Genomic DNA, 17,874 nt, shown 5'->3' with positions numbered 1-17,874 from the left:
GGCATGTTTGTATCTTTCTAACAGAGCAGCTGGCCCCTTCCTGGACCCCTTGTAACCTTCCCTGGGACCACTCAAAGACCCCTAATGATGTTCTAGGAGCAAAGCAATGCAAGTTCAGCTTGCAACAAAAAAAATATTGTTCAAAACTCAGTTATTCTTCACTTTTCTGTTTGGTGTCAGGTCCCCGTGAAGTGAAGTGAAATGCTTCACAACGCGTAGTAAAAACGGGATAAAAACTAAGCTCTTATTAAAAATCCCTAAGCTTGTGAACATTTAAACGGTTTGTACTGTACTTTTATTATTCTTGTGTAAGTGAGTGCACTGAGGCACAAAGCCTTAAGAAAAAAATATGGAACAAGCTTTTACATACAGTACAAAACCAGCTGTGGGACTCCGTTGGCCTGTGAGGTGCAGTTCAAGCAGAGAGAGCTATTAAATATTAACTCCATAAAATACTTGTCTAACCTAATTGCCAAGTTACCAAGAAAATCCAGAAGTTTATCTGTTAAAAAGCTATTTCATCCACCATTTAAACCCAGCTGGGAGCAGAGATGTTGTACATTTGCGTCCAAAAGACAAATAATGTGGACCTTGGGTTACATTTATTCCTATGTAATGACAGGAAAACATAACCAGTGTGACTGCTGCCTCGCATGGATAAGGTGGTTTGGAAGTGGGCCCCAAAGCAACATCCCAACAACAAAAGCTAAGAGGTAATTACAAATTTAAATACATGAATATAACAAAACCCCTCAATTTAAAACAACATCAAATTAACATATTTATCTTTAACTTGGAGGCTACTCAGTTGGTTCGTCGCACTCACACTGAAACCAGAAGTCACACAAACTCAACCATGCTGTCTAGGATGGGAGGATTTTTTGTTTATGATTTTCCAAAAGCAAAAAGGAAACAGAGTTGAGTTTTGAGTCTCCGCTGCATTGTTTATCAGTTTTAGGAATGCCAGCGGTGTCTGCTTCTGTTTATTTGATCCACGGTGATGGGTGTGAGGCCTGCTGAATGCCTGATAAAAATGACAACTGGAGAAAGTGTTAGCTTGAAATATGTCATAATCATGACAGCTAAGTTTGCATTTTTGGCAGCTTAACACTGTTTTAACACCAACTATGGAACACTTGTGCTGCCCACCTCGTGTACCGTGTCCATTATTTTAAAGGTGTGGAAAACTGAAAACCCATTTTTAAAAATGCATTTCTGATTATAATCGGTTACTCTGTGTTTTTCATGCAGGCTGAACATGAAAATAGTCTCAACAACTATCTCCTGCATTAGCTTCTAATGGAAAATAGACAGTGAAACGTCACACTGTCACTTAAACATTCATGGACTCATCCATCTTGACTCACGGTAGGGACGGCTGTTGTTTTAAAGCCCAGGAATCAGATGATGTCTCAGCTACTTTATGCTAACCGTTAGCATTAGCAACATCACCACACAACTGAAGCTTCTCCAGGTTTGTTTTATTTGTAGAGGTCCAAGTCAATGGTTGCTGTTATTCAGTCCAGGTTGAGAAGTCCAAATATCAGAAAATAACACTCATAGACGCCCCATGGACTGGCGCTGCCTGTGGAGCTGCTGTAGTGGCCAGCTGCCTTCTTAGATGGGTCTTTATTCACACCCAGTTAATTTATTACTGAGGGAGGTGTTTTCCCTACAAAATAAATACATTTTACCATGCTTTTTCACAAAATCAGGCATTTGGGATGGCATGGATAAATTGAAATAAACTAAAATATAAAGTCCCAACAGGAAGCAAAACTCAATAGTAATCCCGTGTGATCTGTTTTCAATAGTAGGCCGGTTGTTGCAACCGTAGGCTCTTACAAAAAGTGCTCACAACACGTTGCCTCCAGCTGCGTTTGGAGAGTCAGGAACCCATCCAATATGACGGCAATGCTGTTACACTCTCCAGCATCCAATGAGGCGCCTACGTATTTTTGACTATGCCAAAACCTGCCGTCTGAAGCTCAGCTGTGATGCGGACAACCTGTAGGTCAAAGAAATGGTGCACCAGTGTAGATTGCCAGCACTGTGCTGCCGATTTAAATCATAAACTGTATGCTCCTTGTGTGGGAAGTGACTTATCCCAGATAAGATCCTAAAGGCACCCTGCTGTGAGCTTGGGTTAATACTCTTCCAACATAATTTTGATCTGGGTAAATGTTTATGAATGTGGCCACAGAGCGCACAAGGCTCAAGAAATCCACGCAAGCTGCTAAAATCACAATATTGTTTCAGTCCGGTGTAATAAAGCTGGATCGTTCGAGCCCTCTGGGACTGATCTTGATCCTATAGGCTACCGCTGACAGCAGGTACGAAACAACCAGTCAAGTCCAATTTTTTTTTTCCCAGAACAAATTATGTTTGTTGTTGTATGGCTGTCACTTTTCTGTTTCCCTCCCCCTCTGGAAACTACTCACAACACTGATGCTTAAATGTGTTTGACGCTGTGAAATTAATAGAAGCTAACAGAGCTGAGAAAAATGCTGGGGTTGAGGTTATTGTGACACTGTCGCCATCACAGTTTGAGCGTCAAACGCAACACATGTGGCAACCTCTCTGTCAAAACGCTCACAGCCTCCATAATAAGCTTGTACTTGGCACAAGGACCAAGGAAAATATAAATGGCAGCATGTCGCAGTCCAAAAATATGTCTGATGATGAAACAATTAACTGTTTCATCAGACTGAAAAATAACCGCCACAACTCTGAATAATGATTTGTCTTTTCAGTCATTTATCAAATAGTTGTTCCTCACGCTGAAAGACCTAGATGTTTTATATATAAACAGTTTTGTGCTAATGACCTGGGCATTGTCTAGATGTTCTTAGTCGTATCTGTTATTCTAAATAAGTTATTTAAACAGTGTTTAGCACCGGTTAAGGTGATCGCCAAACAGATTTCAACCCAAAAATGCTTGATTCAGTATGTGTCCCTGAAAGTGAGGTAAGAAACTGAGAGACTGTTAAACAAAGAAAAAGAGGAGACATCTGAATATTTTTTGCAGTAAATGAAAGTAAGGATAAAAACAGGAAATAAAGTAGAGACTTTAAAAGTGACAGTGTATTTTTCCTGGCGATAGGGGACAGTAGATACCTAAATCGTTGCAAGCAGTATTTTTGCGTTGGAGTAAGACCTTACCAACATTAGGGTGAAAAAGCCCTGCGGCATGGACGTAATTTTCACTTTAGAAGTGGGGGGGGGGGGGGGACACGGAGTGGGGTGGGGGGGTGGGGGGGGGACTTTACAGTATGCTCTAATGGGAAACAGGCTTCAACACAAACGGTTGTTTTCTGCTTGGTCCTAGAGCTCAACTAGTGTCAATTTAATATAGCGTAATATTGTTTTTGGATGGTAAAAAGTGCAGGGGTCAAACCTTGACTTTGGAAAAAGTGGGAGGGACATGTCCCCCCTGTCCCCCCCCAAAATTACGTCCATGCCCTGCGGAGAGCAAACTTCAGCTGAATAACGAGCACATCAGACTCCCGTTCATCACTGACAACAAGTGAAGGTAAATGTGTAAAACAACAACATTTAAGAATGGCAAAAGTTTTGCAACCGTTCGTTACAAATCAGTAAATGCATTTTGTCCTCATGGGCTCCTGTAGAAGGAAACATGGCATCTAATATGGTGTCACCCAGAGACTTAGACCAACTCTCATGTATTGTAGACCTGATTTTTATGGTTATGTGTTACGAAGCTCAATTTTTTTTCAACAACTGGGCTTCCTTTCATTCATTTTCAACAACATTTTGATGGATATTTCCAAAAATTAATGGTAAAAACTACATGTTGTCACTTTAAATGTTTAATTTTATGCTATTTTAATCATTTTAGAGCAAAGGTAGGCACAGTATATAATAAAAATAACCATTGGTACTTTTGAGATGTCATTTATTTTAAATATGAGTTATTTTCGTCAGCCTGAATTTATACCCAGAAATAAAACTTTGTTTCAGTGAAACTCCGCCCGCCCCCGCTAAGACAAAATGTGCCTAAAACAGAGTCTTAGGTGAGCCGGTCACTGTACTGACTATGGTAGTCCAGTGGTTAAGGTGTCCAACCCAGTACTCTAACCACTGGACTACCAAGTCTGTTACAGTACATGACAGCAGTCACCTAATCCACATGTCTTGTGCTGGCCAGGAGAGACTAGCTTCGGGGAGAGGAGTAGAGCCTGATGACGAGACTAGTTTCTATTGATGTTTTACAGGATTTTCAAAGTAAAACTCTAAATTTGCAGCTGAAACAGGAAAATTAATGAATGCAGCCAAAAAGGGGGCTTGGGGGTATTTTTCTTCATGAGGAAATAACAATACCACATGGTAAAAATGCCCAAAAGTGGATTTTCCATGATATGGCCCCAGTAAAGCATGAAATCTGGAAAAACAATAACAAGAAATCTATTTTTTTTTCTTTTCTACATTTCAGTCTCTATTCACTAACATTCCTTTAATGACTATGAAACAACCTTCTTATGTTATATAAGAATATTACAGTAAGGACTAATTAAAATTGACCCTTTCCATCTGTGGATCCACCACCACAGGGTATGTGTAGGCTTAGATAAGACAAGATTTTGATGATAGTACTAATACTAATACAGAATCTGACCTTTTTATTATTGTATCTTTGTCAAACAAGGGTAAAAGAGATATGAACATATGTGATGTCAGAAAAAAATTTTAATCAAAAAAGGGTCAATAAATATAAATAATCTGTACAATAATCTGTGCTCAGGATTTTCTCTGATCATGGCATAAGAAGCAGACGATGAGTGCCACACTCCTCTTGTTCCCCTGACTAACTCAAGGACCAACAATAACTTTTCATGATTTACCGACTCGCTAAGCTTGCTGGAACTCCCTGGCATCCTGATATCAACCCAACACAGTTATTTTATTTACAGGATGGGCCTGCATGAACAGCTGTACAAGGCTGCTTGGTTTCAGGCAACCAACGCACGCCACCCTCACCTGGGAGCTGCCAATAATGACCGTACGCTTGTTCTTTTGGCCACTGAGCAGTTTAATTAGAGCAGTCGGGGGTTAAGTACCTTGTTTAATGGCACACTAACAGAGGTGATTTAAGACAAGGAAAACATCATTTTTTTATTATCCCTGTCGTTGTGTACTCGGCGGGGAGTTTAGGCCACTGACCTTCAAATTTCAACAGCAGTCTCAATGCTACAACATTCAAGCCAACTCTTACCTCTCTCCTCCATTTTCTGTATTTTTTTCATTATTTTCTCTCTCTCTTTCTCTCTCTGACACACACACACACACACACACACACACACACACACACACACACACACACACACACACACACACACACACAATCCCCCGTCAGCTTGTACTTCAAAAGGCTGCTGTACTGCAGCAGTTATTGGTTCCTGTGTTTTGGCTGCTGTGCCCTGAGAGATTTTAAAGCTAAAGAACCAGTTGTGTTTTTATCAAAGCTTCTTCAGTCGATCTGTCAGTCAGCCGAGTCTACGGAGAGAGAATTCACATAAAACAGAGTTGTATACCCTGCCAACCTAGGTTCGTGCAACAGTCACATAAAAAAATAAAAACCTACCTATTTACTGTTGATGGGCAGAATAAAATATGTGATACAGCTGATCTAGCTTAATATTTCCTCTTTTCTTTCTTTTGGTTTTGTGTAGCCCAGTTTTAGACCAAGCAGAAAACACATTTTTACATATTTAAACAATGTCTGCTAAAATAAAAATGATGTTTCGGAGAATGTTGTATGTTCTTTGGAAAAACCTCCACTGACCGTATGAACCTCCCACTGTGTCATTCTCTAATCAACATAATTACTTTAAAACATAAAAACAACTAAAACTCATCCATCAAGCAAATCCTAAAGCACGGATATGTCCAGAGTTGTAGTGTTTTTTATGTATGTTATGGAAATTTTATATTTCATTGCTTTAATCCTAATAAATGTCCTGAAGCATTCTCACACTCAGACACACCCACACACTGTTCCTCCCACACACACACACACACACACACAGATACACACACACACACACACACACACACACACACACACACACACACACACACACACACACACACACACACACAATGACCTCACTCCCTTTCTTTTCTATTTGTTTAAATAAACTCTGATCAGATGTTCGGGGCATTTTGCCTCGTGCATATACCACAGTTATAACTGGCTGACTTGTCTGCTCATTGTTTCCTTCTCTCTTCACTATAGGAAATATGTTTATTGATAAACATATTGATAAAATCCCTAAAAATGTATTTATTTATTCTACAATTTACATAAAAATAAAGACCTCTTAAAAGTGATTCAGGATCATTTCTTCTGCTCGTTAAACAATATTTTTCAAGCTGTAACCCAGCAGAACTAAAATTAGCTGTAAGCTATTTTGGATAGGGAGGGAGTTCTTGAACATCACATTTGATGGAGTGCTGTTAGAGTCAATAAGTTCAGATTTCTGAGTTCCACAATGAGAAATTATGCAGTGATGCCTTCAGAACAAGAGGTATTTTTCTATAGGCACAATCCTAAAATCCAAAATGGCCACCTTACATATGGATGGATGTTCAATTTGCATGTCATTAAAATAAATAATAGAGAAAAACTACTTTACAACAACTTCTATTGAAACATGCTGCTTTATGTTTAAAGGCATCAAATGCAGAAACAAACGTGTTTTTCATGATGCTGATAGCACTTATCCTAATCCTCTTTCATAAAACTGTTTGCTGCAAAGCTGAAGTGGCATCAGGGAGGCTTTGATTGTTCATAGGTGTTCAGAATGTGGCGTGATGTGCCGATCATATGCTTTTCACAAAAGACTGCATGATGGTGGTGTGGGAGCACTCTCTGCACTGTCATGGACTTCCTCTTAGCTTGAACATAACTGGTTTTTATTGCGATTGAAGCTGCGCTCCTTAAGTTTTCCATAAAAGCTGCTCCTAAAGGTGTCTGTCCTGCATGGTCCCATGGCGATCTGAGCTCCAGCTCTAAATGAGAGAAGCTCCCAGAACACACCGCTCCAGTTTGCCATCTCAGCTGATTCTGTTATAAAAAATAAAGCCTATTTAATTAATTTTCGACATGGTTGTTGGCCGGAGCTTGGCAAACATTCCACGCGTGTTCATGACACCACCCTTTGTTACACCAAGGCGTAATCTTCATTCACAAGTCCAGCACTGCGATAATATTACTACCAGGCTTGGGTGGCACGAAAGCCGCAAAATTGCTGCATCTCCATGCCGCCATGGCGCTTTCATAAGACACACTGTAGCAGCAGTATTACACTGATTTGCTGGCACGGTGTGTCTTTATGAGCTGTAGCGTCCAGCAATGGTCAGTTTAGGCACTGTTTGACCTTTCACCATCTATTCAACATCTGGTCAGAAAGGAGACACAACATTGCATGTGTTCCCTTTAAAAGTTTTGCCTTCACACCAGCTGGGATTCAGAGTCTGCTAGTCTGAAAGGTAAACAACTTTCTTTCCCCCAAGGTCTCATCTGTCTGCCTCCAGAAGAAAGAAGAACTCTAGTTTGAATCAATTGCTAAATTCAAGAATCATTTACTAAATCAATATGAACTCCTTCTATGACTTATAATCTAGATAATCATTAAATCAACATCTGTTTATTGCTACTTATGATAATTATAGTATAATGAAATACTCCATTAATCTGTGCACACAGAATGGATGTGATATTATGTTTGTCTAATATAATCTGCAATGTGTTCACCATGTTTTGACGGCAAGGTCCTCACACCTGTTCCACACAATAACAAGTACGGTTAAGTTAAATCCATGACGCATAATTAACCTTTTACCCAGATCGGAGCCTCCGGATCAAAGAAGGCGTGTTTCTGAGATTCTTGGTAATATCCTAAAAGTTGTCAACTTTTGGTTGGCTACACAATCATAACACCATAACATTAAACCAGATTTATGCTGGTGATTCTTTAGTTCTAGAGGATCGCTCAGACCGGCCATCTGTAGCAAAACCTCTTTAACCATCAAAGATTTTGACACGTCGTCAAAACCATTTTGCACCTGCAAAGCTGATGAGCAAACAGTTCCTGCAGAATAAAGCTGATATTGTTTAGACCCCTTAAGAGTCCCAGACGCCCAGTTCCATCCGTCTGTCGTGACCCGAGACATCTCTGGACTGAAAGGATCGGTACCACGGTATTCTACAGCCCTCCGATGCGAGCGATCATCCGACCTCTCTGACTTTCGGATCCACCAAGAGGGTCTCTGAATACGGGTAATGTAGACACACAGATAGCGTCTGATGTGGGTTTTTGATAACAAACAACTTCATAGTTTAACACAGACCAAATTCTTTTACATCCAGAATTCAGCTCTCTGAGATACGGAAGTTCTGACCAACATCACATCCCCACATAGGTTCCAGACATTACCTTTAGCTCCATCCACTCACAGTAAATAATAGTTGACCAATTTGTCATGTTTTAAATTGTTCGTAAAATAAATTCTTACTTTTATAAACTTGACTCTTTCTTGAAGTAACACGAAGTGTGGTTGATCACTAAAAAAAGCAAAGAACCTAGATCTTCTGAATTAAATCCTAGAATCTTCTGATTAAAATAAAGACCTCGCAGGTTAATATTTTATATTTATATAGGATATTACATCTTCATGGTCATAACAGATAAAATCATCAATTTGCCTCCGCTACACAGCCTTAAGAATGGCTTTATGAAAATTATCTTGTTGAAGCTACAATAGTCACGCCCATCTACTTCCGGACCATGGGTCCCTGGAAGAACTAAAAAATGAATGCATGTCATTGGGGCTAAAAATGCTATTTTCTAATTCTGCTTGTTGTGTGTTTTGGGTTTCACATATAATGTCCGTGAATTTTAAAGACACATTCTGATACCAAGAAAGTGCTTATTTTCAAACGGGGGAAATGTTATTTTAGGTTATGTGTGAAAGTAAGTCCAGAAGTATAAATGCGCTTCACCAAAGTGACGTCACCGAACCAGACATAGAGAAAAACAGAGGGAATTGGCTTTAAGTTCAGCGAACTTCAAGTCCTTCTGTCAGGAGGAACGAAACACCATTAAATCTGGCCATGTGGTAAGTAGCAGCTATGCTAGAGGAGAGGAGATTATGTGATGACGTCATATTTGCAACATGCTGATGTCTGATTTGTAGTTGTGCTGATTATGAACTTTTACAAGCTGATAAATGTCAAAGTACGTGACTGAATATTGTTGAGAAAAACTTTCAAACAAGCAAAAACAAATAAAGAAAAGATACAGGATGACAGCACTGGCCTTTAGCAGCTTGACCATATACAGAAGAGAAACTAGAGTTATTCACTTTTAAAGCTGCTTTCCGGAGTTTTCCCCTTTCAGAAATGATGTATGTTTTTTTTTCAGAAATCTGTAAAAGTGATTGTTTCATCATGTACTGTGATATAGTGTAAGCAATACGTCGTTTTTGTTTTTGTTTATGCTAAGCACGCCTCCTGCCCTGCAGAGCTCCGTGCAATAGGAAACTGAGCGCCGACCAGAACTGACCAATAGCGTTAGACTACCGCTTAGATGCTTCAAATTTAAGGAATACCTCGGCTGATGCAGAGTTGATGAACTTTTTACGGACAAGTAAGTCTCTAAAATATAAATATATGATAACACAACATGACATGAGAGTAATATTCATAAAACAACATGTTTTAGCTCTGTTTGTCGGCTACAGAAGCACATTTATAAACAAAAACGTGGTCAGTTTTTTGTGTGATATGCTTGTCAGCCACTAGATGGTGCCACCAGATAAGAGAAATATTCCGGAAAGAAGCTTTAACTTCTAACAGCTTGTGTTCAAACAGGTTACGATTCTGCCGGAGATGACTGGCAAAGTCTCATGTCACCTACCTTGTCAGCCATAATCATAGAAGAGCCCCCGTGAACTCCAAGGACTGGAAGCTGGGTCTGAACAGACAGGAAGTCAAGGATCTGTGCTATGGCCTCTTGATCGGTGCCGTCAGCAAATACAAGGCCATGGAGGCGAGAGCGAGACACAAGCTCACACACCTGAGACACAAATCTCAGGTTTAAAATCAAAAATCTATGATTTTAAAAGACACATGAGTGTGGTTCCTACCTGTGTAATCACAGACTTTGGGTCTGTCTGGTTCATCTTCAGTGTGACGACATCAACATCAACAACATCTTGAGGGCGCCGTGAATACTGGAGTTCCTGGTCGAAGACTGGGCGGGTCTGACCCAGTATCACACCCACGCTGAGCCCCGGAGGCTTTTCAGATGCCTCAGCCACCGTGATCGAGGAGAGAAGGAGCAACATCCAGCCCACTACACCCATCGTACCCTAAACAACACAGAACCACAGAAACAAAGTCCACTTTTAGAGCTCATTGAAAGTTAACACTTTAAGGACCAAATTACAGGAACCATTTGTTTCTGTAATTGGGAAAATTCAATTTGAAAGTTTTAAAGCAAAAAGAAACAACATGTCTCACCTAACAGCTAGCAGAGCAGATACTCTACCTAAATGCACCGTTCTCACATCAGCTGTTGCTAATTCATTAGATTAGCTAATCTTAATGTGTTTAATACAATTAAATCTTGTAAAATTATTTCTTTCTTTGACAGTTTATGCCTGCTGGAGGCAGATCTTCGTAGCTACAGGTGGGAAACAAGGTTTAATGGAATTTGACATAAGAAATTTGACACTAAAGGAAAATTAATTTGCTGCATATACAGTGCTCAGCATAAATGAGTACACTTCACTAGATTTGTCAGAAGACCTTTAGTTTCCTTTCAGAATCAACATTTTCTATGAGACTACTACAAAACACTCCCACAAATGTGGGCCATTCATTGCAAACAAGTTTTGTTCATTTCCACACACAAAACTGTGATTTCCCTAATAAATCCATTCAAGCCCATGTTTCAAAAATGAGTAAACCCCAGTTATAGTCTTAGGCCCTGTCCACACGTAGCCGGGGATCTGCCAAAATGTAGATATTTCCCTATGTTTTGGCCTGTCATCCACACGAAAACGGAGTTTTTTTCACACGAAAACGGATCTTTTTAAAAACTCCGGCCAAAGTGAAGATCTGCGTTTTCTCCGTTTTGGGTGTCTGCATGTGGACAGACAAAACCGGAGTTTTAAGGTCCGCAACGTCACTTTCCGCGACAAAAAAATGCTGACATCACGTATGCGACCTGTGTTTACACTAGCCGACAGCATGGATGCCCTCAGAGCTGCGCTCGCTTTATCAATTGTCCAAGCGCTTTTTGCTTGTTTGTTTTCGCAAGTGGAATTACTGCTCCTTGTGGAAGACCACAGACGAAGGACGAGGTTAAGAACAGGGGAAGTACTGCCGCCTACAGGTCTGGCATGTCCTTAACAACGTATTTATCCGGGTACGTGTGGACAGAGTTTTTTTTTTTTAAACGAGGTGGTGTGGATGCAAGTTTTTGGAGGGGCGGATATTCGTTTTAAAAAAAACCGGCTACGTGTGGACTAGGCCTTAGAAGAAAAAACACACTTAAGACTACAAAAGTCTAATTAACAGGCATTCACCCACAGGTGAGTCTAATGATTCGTTTAACAGGTGCCCAGCAGACAGGTGACTATAAAAGGGCATTACTTAACAAAGAAAAGCTCTTCCCATTTCATGCTGTCAGCAATGGCTCCACGTGGAAGAGATATGTCACAAAATCTGAGAAAGGATGTCATTTCATTACACATAAAAGGTGAAGGCTACAAGAAGATCAGCTAAACTTTGCATACCAGTCAAAATACTGTAGCAAAAGTGATCCAAACATTTAAGAAAGATGAAAGTGCAACCATCTGACAGATACCTCCAGGCCATCCATGAAAGTTAACATTTGGACAGGAGCGTCTTCTGATGAGAAGGGTTGAAGAAAGTCACCATGCAAGTTTACTGCACTTAGCTAAAGCAGTAGAAAACAAAACTGGAGTGACCGTTTCCTGTGACACCACACGGCGTACGCTGCAGAGGAATGGCATGCATGGGTATCGTCCACGAAGGAAGCCTCTCCTAAATCCCATGCACAAAAATGCATGCCTATTTGCTAGGGCCCATAATGAAAGAGAAGAAGACTATTGGGACTCTATACTCTATACCTCACAGGTCTCGTTCACATCGTCACCTCGTCCCGTTCCTTCAGGTCCTCCTCCTCCATTCATCTCTCTGTGCCCTCCTTTCGTCTCAGCACCATGGGGAGTAGAGCCTTCAGCTGCACCGCTCCCAAACTCTGGAACTCCCTTCCCCCTCTCATCATGAACATTAACTCATTCACAGAATTCAAAAAACAACTCAAAACTCACCTCTTCATAACCACATATCAGCTTTGAATTTTGTGCCTTGTTTGTTCATGTTTACGTATGTTTACTTACTGAATGATTTGTGTTTTTATTCTGTACAGTGTCCTTGAGTGACCAGAAAGGTGCTTTTAAATAAAATATATTATTATTATTATTATTATTATTATTATTATTATACTCTGGAGTGATGAGACAAAGATCACCGTTTGTGGAACTAATAGTTTCAAAGCTGTATGGCGTCGTAAAGGTGATGATTTCAAAGAGAACTGCATGGTGCCTGCAGTGATACATGGTGGTGGTGGTGTCCTTATGTGGGGCCGCGTGAGTGCTGCTGGTGTTGAGGTTTAGTAAAATTGAAGATTTTGTGATCTAAGTTATATTATTACCCTTAATTTCATGTTATGGAGTTAAACAAGTGTTCAATAAAACCCAGTCTTGTGAAAATTCTGGAAATTGTTCTTTTGTTCATTGAACTACTGATAAATAACTTTTTGAAAGTGGGTGTACTCATTTATTCTGAGCACTGTATACCATTGTAATCAAAAGCTTGGCTTACCAGCTTTGTAAATGGGTTTAAACTAATTAGGGTTTTAACTGAAAAGTTGTGCTACTGGCAAAAAATAAATAAACACTGATGTAGTAGTTTTTGGATTATAAAAGAAGCTAACATGGCAGTATGTTACAGTGCAGTACCACTGAGATAACAGAGTTATGTCAAATTAACTGAACTATGTTTTGTCAGCTATCCAATGTAGCTAACAGAGGTAGCAGGTCCAGAAGGGAAACCCTACTCGCCCTAGATCATCCGGAATGATTCTAAGGTGTTCCCAGGCCAGTGAGCTCAGGATCTCCTCTCAGCGAGACACTCTAACTACCTCGGACTACTCCCTTAGATGAGGAAGTGTAGTGGCTCTACCCTAAAGCCATTTTTACAAGACACACCATGCCAGCAAATCGGCGTAATATTACCGCAATGGTGTGTCTCATAAACGCATGATGTCGGCATGGCGTTGCGTGAATTTTGCGGCATTCGTTCTGCCTCGCTTGGTAGTAACATTGCAATAATGGTCTGTCTTATAAACGGCTTTTGAGCCATGGCACAACAGAGCGAGGTGTCATGATGGCGCGAGGATTTAATGCCGAAGTCCGGCCAGCAAATATATTGAAAATGAAAGTAAACACTGTCCGTAAGTTTTGCTATTTGAACAAAATCAGCTGAGACGGCAAACTGGAGCGCTGCAGTTCTCCGTGAGCGTCTCTCCGTTAAAGCAGATGCTCAGATCACTAGAGATTGCACAGGGACTGATGGAGACAGACACCTTTAGGAGTGGCTTGTTAAAGAAACGTAAGGATCGCGGATTCAATAGCAATAAAAGGCAAGTTATGTCCAAGATAAACAGAAGTCCACCACAGAGACATCATCTGCAAAAAAGAGCCCAAGGCTCCACAAGCAAACATCCTGCTCTTCACAACTGCACCTTGAATTTCTCTCCATGAACACTACAAACTTCAGGAACATGGGACAGTCCAACCTCTTCACATTATACCAAGAATGGTTAGAAAACCAGCTTAGAAAACCTTTTTCTCAACTGATAACTAGTTTTTTCTAAACTAAACAAAATGTGTCTTCCTCATCAGAAATCACAATAAACCTGCAAATCGTTCTGGCTGAAAATATCATGAATGATCCATTGAAAGATCATCTTCAAGTGTTGATGCTAAATAGGATAGGATAGGATAGGATAGGATAGGATAGGATAGGATAGGATAGGGTAGAATAGCTTTATTTGTAATTGAACCAGCATACCGGTACAACGAAATGTAGTTTCAGTACAACTATTCCAAGATCAGCCATTTAGCACTTGAAACACGTAGACAGGAAAACGGTTTAACTGTGGGCATGCGGCCATTATAGCATTCCTATTATGCAGATGTATAAACATGGATATAATCTGGGAAGGGAAAGATGAGGGAGAAAGAGCATATGCCCTCACTCTGCACCCTACAGGAAGCAGAGTTGTTTTGCAGAAAAAAACCACCTCAGACATAAAAGCACACATTCAGACAGTCATAACTGAACAAGAGGTAGGTGGGATGGGTGGGAATCCCCATGCATCCGAGGGAGACCAGCAGCTGCTCATCGGCACGGCCTTCAGCCTGCCCAAGAAACTGGGAGGAAGGTTTCACAGATGTGCGAGTACGTTGAAAAACTGGAAGTGTGTGCGTGTCTGTCATGTGAACACATGCATGAATGTGTACATCGGTGTAAGTGAGTCTCAGTTCAGCTGCAATATCCGTTGCCACATATGTAACAAGCTGATCCAGGGGGTCCAAGATCCCATGTGAGAAAATGGGCAGGAAGGGATAGAGCATCTGTCTTCATAAACACACAAGAAGTTTTGGATTAGCGGCCTTTCAAGGCCAACAACATGGTGGCCAAATTCAGATAACAATTGTTTTAGTTCGACTAGAGTTGTGTCTGCCTCTGTCTCTCAGTGATCTCTGGTAATTTCCAAACAGCCAAATATAGGGTCAGTTTTCTCCAAGTCGAGCTGTAAGCTTCTCCAAGTTCTGATCCATTTTGCGGACGAGTTTTGAAACCAAAGCCAGTTTGCTGATCAGAGAATCCAGCTTCCATCCGGTTATGCTTGTTCAACTGAGAGTCGAGAGTCTGACTGCTTACTGCCTAACACTTCCTTCCTAGAAACCGGGCAGCTTGGCAGTCGCTCCCAACATCTTCTGAATCTTGCGATATGCAAGGAACCTGCCTGCTCCAAACAGCAGAATCCTAGTTATCATTAATCCAATTTTACATACTGCATCCTCAAATGGACAGCAGCGACAGACAAACAATCTTCTAATAAATGCTGAACGGATAGAAACAGATTGGCGTGCACTTATGAAAAAAGTCCTAGATTTCAAAAACACATTTTCATTATTGTTGAAAATAAGCAGCTTGGAGTGTCAGATGTAGAAAATGAACAACGTTGTGAAGGCCGCGGAGGAACTACGTGTTCTGAGAAAAGCTGGTATAACACGTCATAGGCATAGACACACACATTTTTACTTTCAAATTTCAAAATGAGATTTTCACATTCTTATTTTAAAAAGTTTCTTGGATGTTTAGCGGTAATAATTTACTATTATTTTTCCACAAAACCTGAAGAATGTTATAAATATAATATCATAAATCTTTACGATCTTGCACTTGACGAAAAAAGGATTTGGTGGATCTCTGTATGTTTTATTATTCACTACGACCTTGTCAGGCAAGGAGGAAAAGGCAAACAAGAATGTCGGAACACACACGTTCCAGGATGAACTGGGAAATTCCAGACTTTGATTGAATGCCAGATAAATCTGTGGCTGGCCTAGTGATTTAACCAGATACTGTACACAGAGTTTCTAGCTTCAGACAGCCAATCAGCATACAGCTGATGAAAGTTTTATAACCGGTCGTTACAAATCAGTAAATGCATTTTGTTCTCACAGGCTCCCATAGTAGGAACCATGGCGTCTGATACGCGTCGCCCAGAGACTTAGACCCGCTCCTATGTATTTTACACCTGATTCTTAATAAGCTGCCAATATTTTTCAACAACTGGGCATCATTTCATTAATCGTCAACAGCATTTTGATGGTTTTTCCAGAGAATAATGGTAAAAACTACACATTGTCTCTTTAAATATTGTCATTTACTGTATAAATAATTTTACAAACAACATTAAGTTCATGTTATGAAGCCACACACGTTGAAGCGACCTAAAAGTCTCTTCCACTGCACAGAAAGAGCTCAGCCTCATGGATTCTGAACATGTCTTCAGAAGCTTAGCAACTGCCCCCCAGGATCCTCAAAGATTAGTTTGTATTTATCTTCAAGAAAAATAGTGGCTCGCTTATGTGACTTGAACTTTATTCTCACTGAATCTCAAGTGAAAAACCAGCAATCGCACCACATATGGAAGGCTCAAGTTGGCGCAAAGAGGAGGAACTCTTTCTGTCCTCTACTTTCAAATGTTAGGTGAGTTCGTGTCAAAGAGAGTGGCCTTTAGGAGGCCAGGGTTAAACCTAACCACTTCTGATAAACCCCTCATCTGGCCTCATGAGAGGTCCCAAATCTCTCTTTCTGTGCCTACCTTCATTTGAACATAATCTATGCCTGCAGGCAATGTGCACAGTAAAGTGCGAGTGATTAATGGATAAAATAACCCTGAAATAAATGTAATCTGATTTCACCTCATTGTTTGGGGTACAAAGGTAAAGACTCCAAATCGCTAAAGGCACACATGTCTGCATCAATTAATAACATTCACCGAAATTAAAAAATATCTTAAAAGTCTTTCAGATGCACAAGCTGAACTAAGTAGCAGTGATAAGAGAAGAGCTTGAGCTTGAGTTTATCTGTTTCAGCGTACTCTGTTACCTTTTCCTGTAATGAGAGCGGATCTAAAAGAGGCAGATGAGTAGAGGAAATGCAGTGTGAAATGCCTGGGGCTGAATGAGAGCTAATGAAACCATGATGCGAATGCTACGTTGCATCTCAACCAATTTCTTACACCTCCACAGTCCAGCAGAGCTGAAAAAACACCCCAGGAGGAAACTTCACATCTCCAAAATTAACTTACTGTCTCCAGATTCCTTCCTCTCCTTGTCCCTTATCTGTACACTTGTACCTGCTTATCGTTTTGGAGTATATATTTTTTACTATGTTGAATCCTTACAATCTGTCTTTCCAGCTGGGTAATTGTGTATCTGATCCATGTCATCTCACACCCAGTTTAATCAGGCCAGTTAGTCAAGTCAGTACTTTTCAGCATGCTTTCTCTGCCCTGGTGCCCACAGACTAGCCTGCAGCTCCAGCAGCACTTAGCATACGCCGCTAAATCACACACCGCTATGCTCCTGTCCCAGGAAATTAGTGTCAACTCCAACCAACAGGACAAGATCACACTAACTTTTTTCTCTAGAGTTAGCATCAGAATAAGCAGCAGCCAGCAACCCTAACCCTAACCCAGTTTGGAGAATAGATGAAAATAAGGTTGTTTTATTTGTATTTGTGGTCAACGTCACGTAGAATGCACCGAGTCTCGTGCTCAAACTCTTAAAGAAAAGTCCAAAGAGTCATTGCTAACTCAGCAAAATACAGAAAATTGCAGCATCTGAATATTGCAAGAATACTCAGTAATTTCTGTCTCCAAAAGAAAGTAAGCTTATCTCATGATTTCTGCTCTCGTTTTGTTCTCTCTGGTGTTCCAGGGAAGGCTGAGCGGGAGCCTTCCACTGAAGGAAAATCCCGAGCACCCAGTGAAAGCCCACACATCAATGGGGAGAACATGCAAACTCCACACAGAAAGACTTCGGCTAAGACTTCAAACCAGAGAGCTTTTTCACTTCATTATTACTCTTCTTCTACGTTGTTTAATTTAGCCTGAAACCAGTAAATAAAATGTAACCAAAAGTGTTTTTTTTTCTATTTCTGTGGCTAAAATA

At 40.5% G+C, this 17,874-nt stretch overlaps 1 protein-coding gene across 1 annotated transcript in view; it reads right to left on the bottom strand.

Annotated features, from left to right (window-relative positions):
- grin2ab (glutamate receptor, ionotropic, N-methyl D-aspartate 2A, b) overlaps positions 1-17,874 on the bottom strand; it is a 198,550-nt gene that overhangs the window by 134,578 nt on the left and 46,098 nt on the right. The window contains exons 3-4 of the mRNA XM_015964736.3: positions 10,171-10,395; positions 9,942-10,100 (exon numbers count right to left, since the gene is read on the bottom strand). Coding sequence (XP_015820222.1) covers positions 9,942-10,100; positions 10,171-10,395 — 384 coding nt within the window. The remainder of the gene's footprint in view (positions 1-9,941; positions 10,101-10,170; positions 10,396-17,874) is intronic.

This window comes from Nothobranchius furzeri, chromosome 4, assembly GCF_043380555.1.
Source record: "Nothobranchius furzeri strain GRZ-AD chromosome 4, NfurGRZ-RIMD1, whole genome shotgun sequence".
Taxonomy (NCBI): Eukaryota; Metazoa; Chordata; class Actinopteri; order Cyprinodontiformes; family Nothobranchiidae; genus Nothobranchius; species Nothobranchius furzeri.
This window is presented reverse-complemented; position numbering and strand designations above follow the sequence as displayed.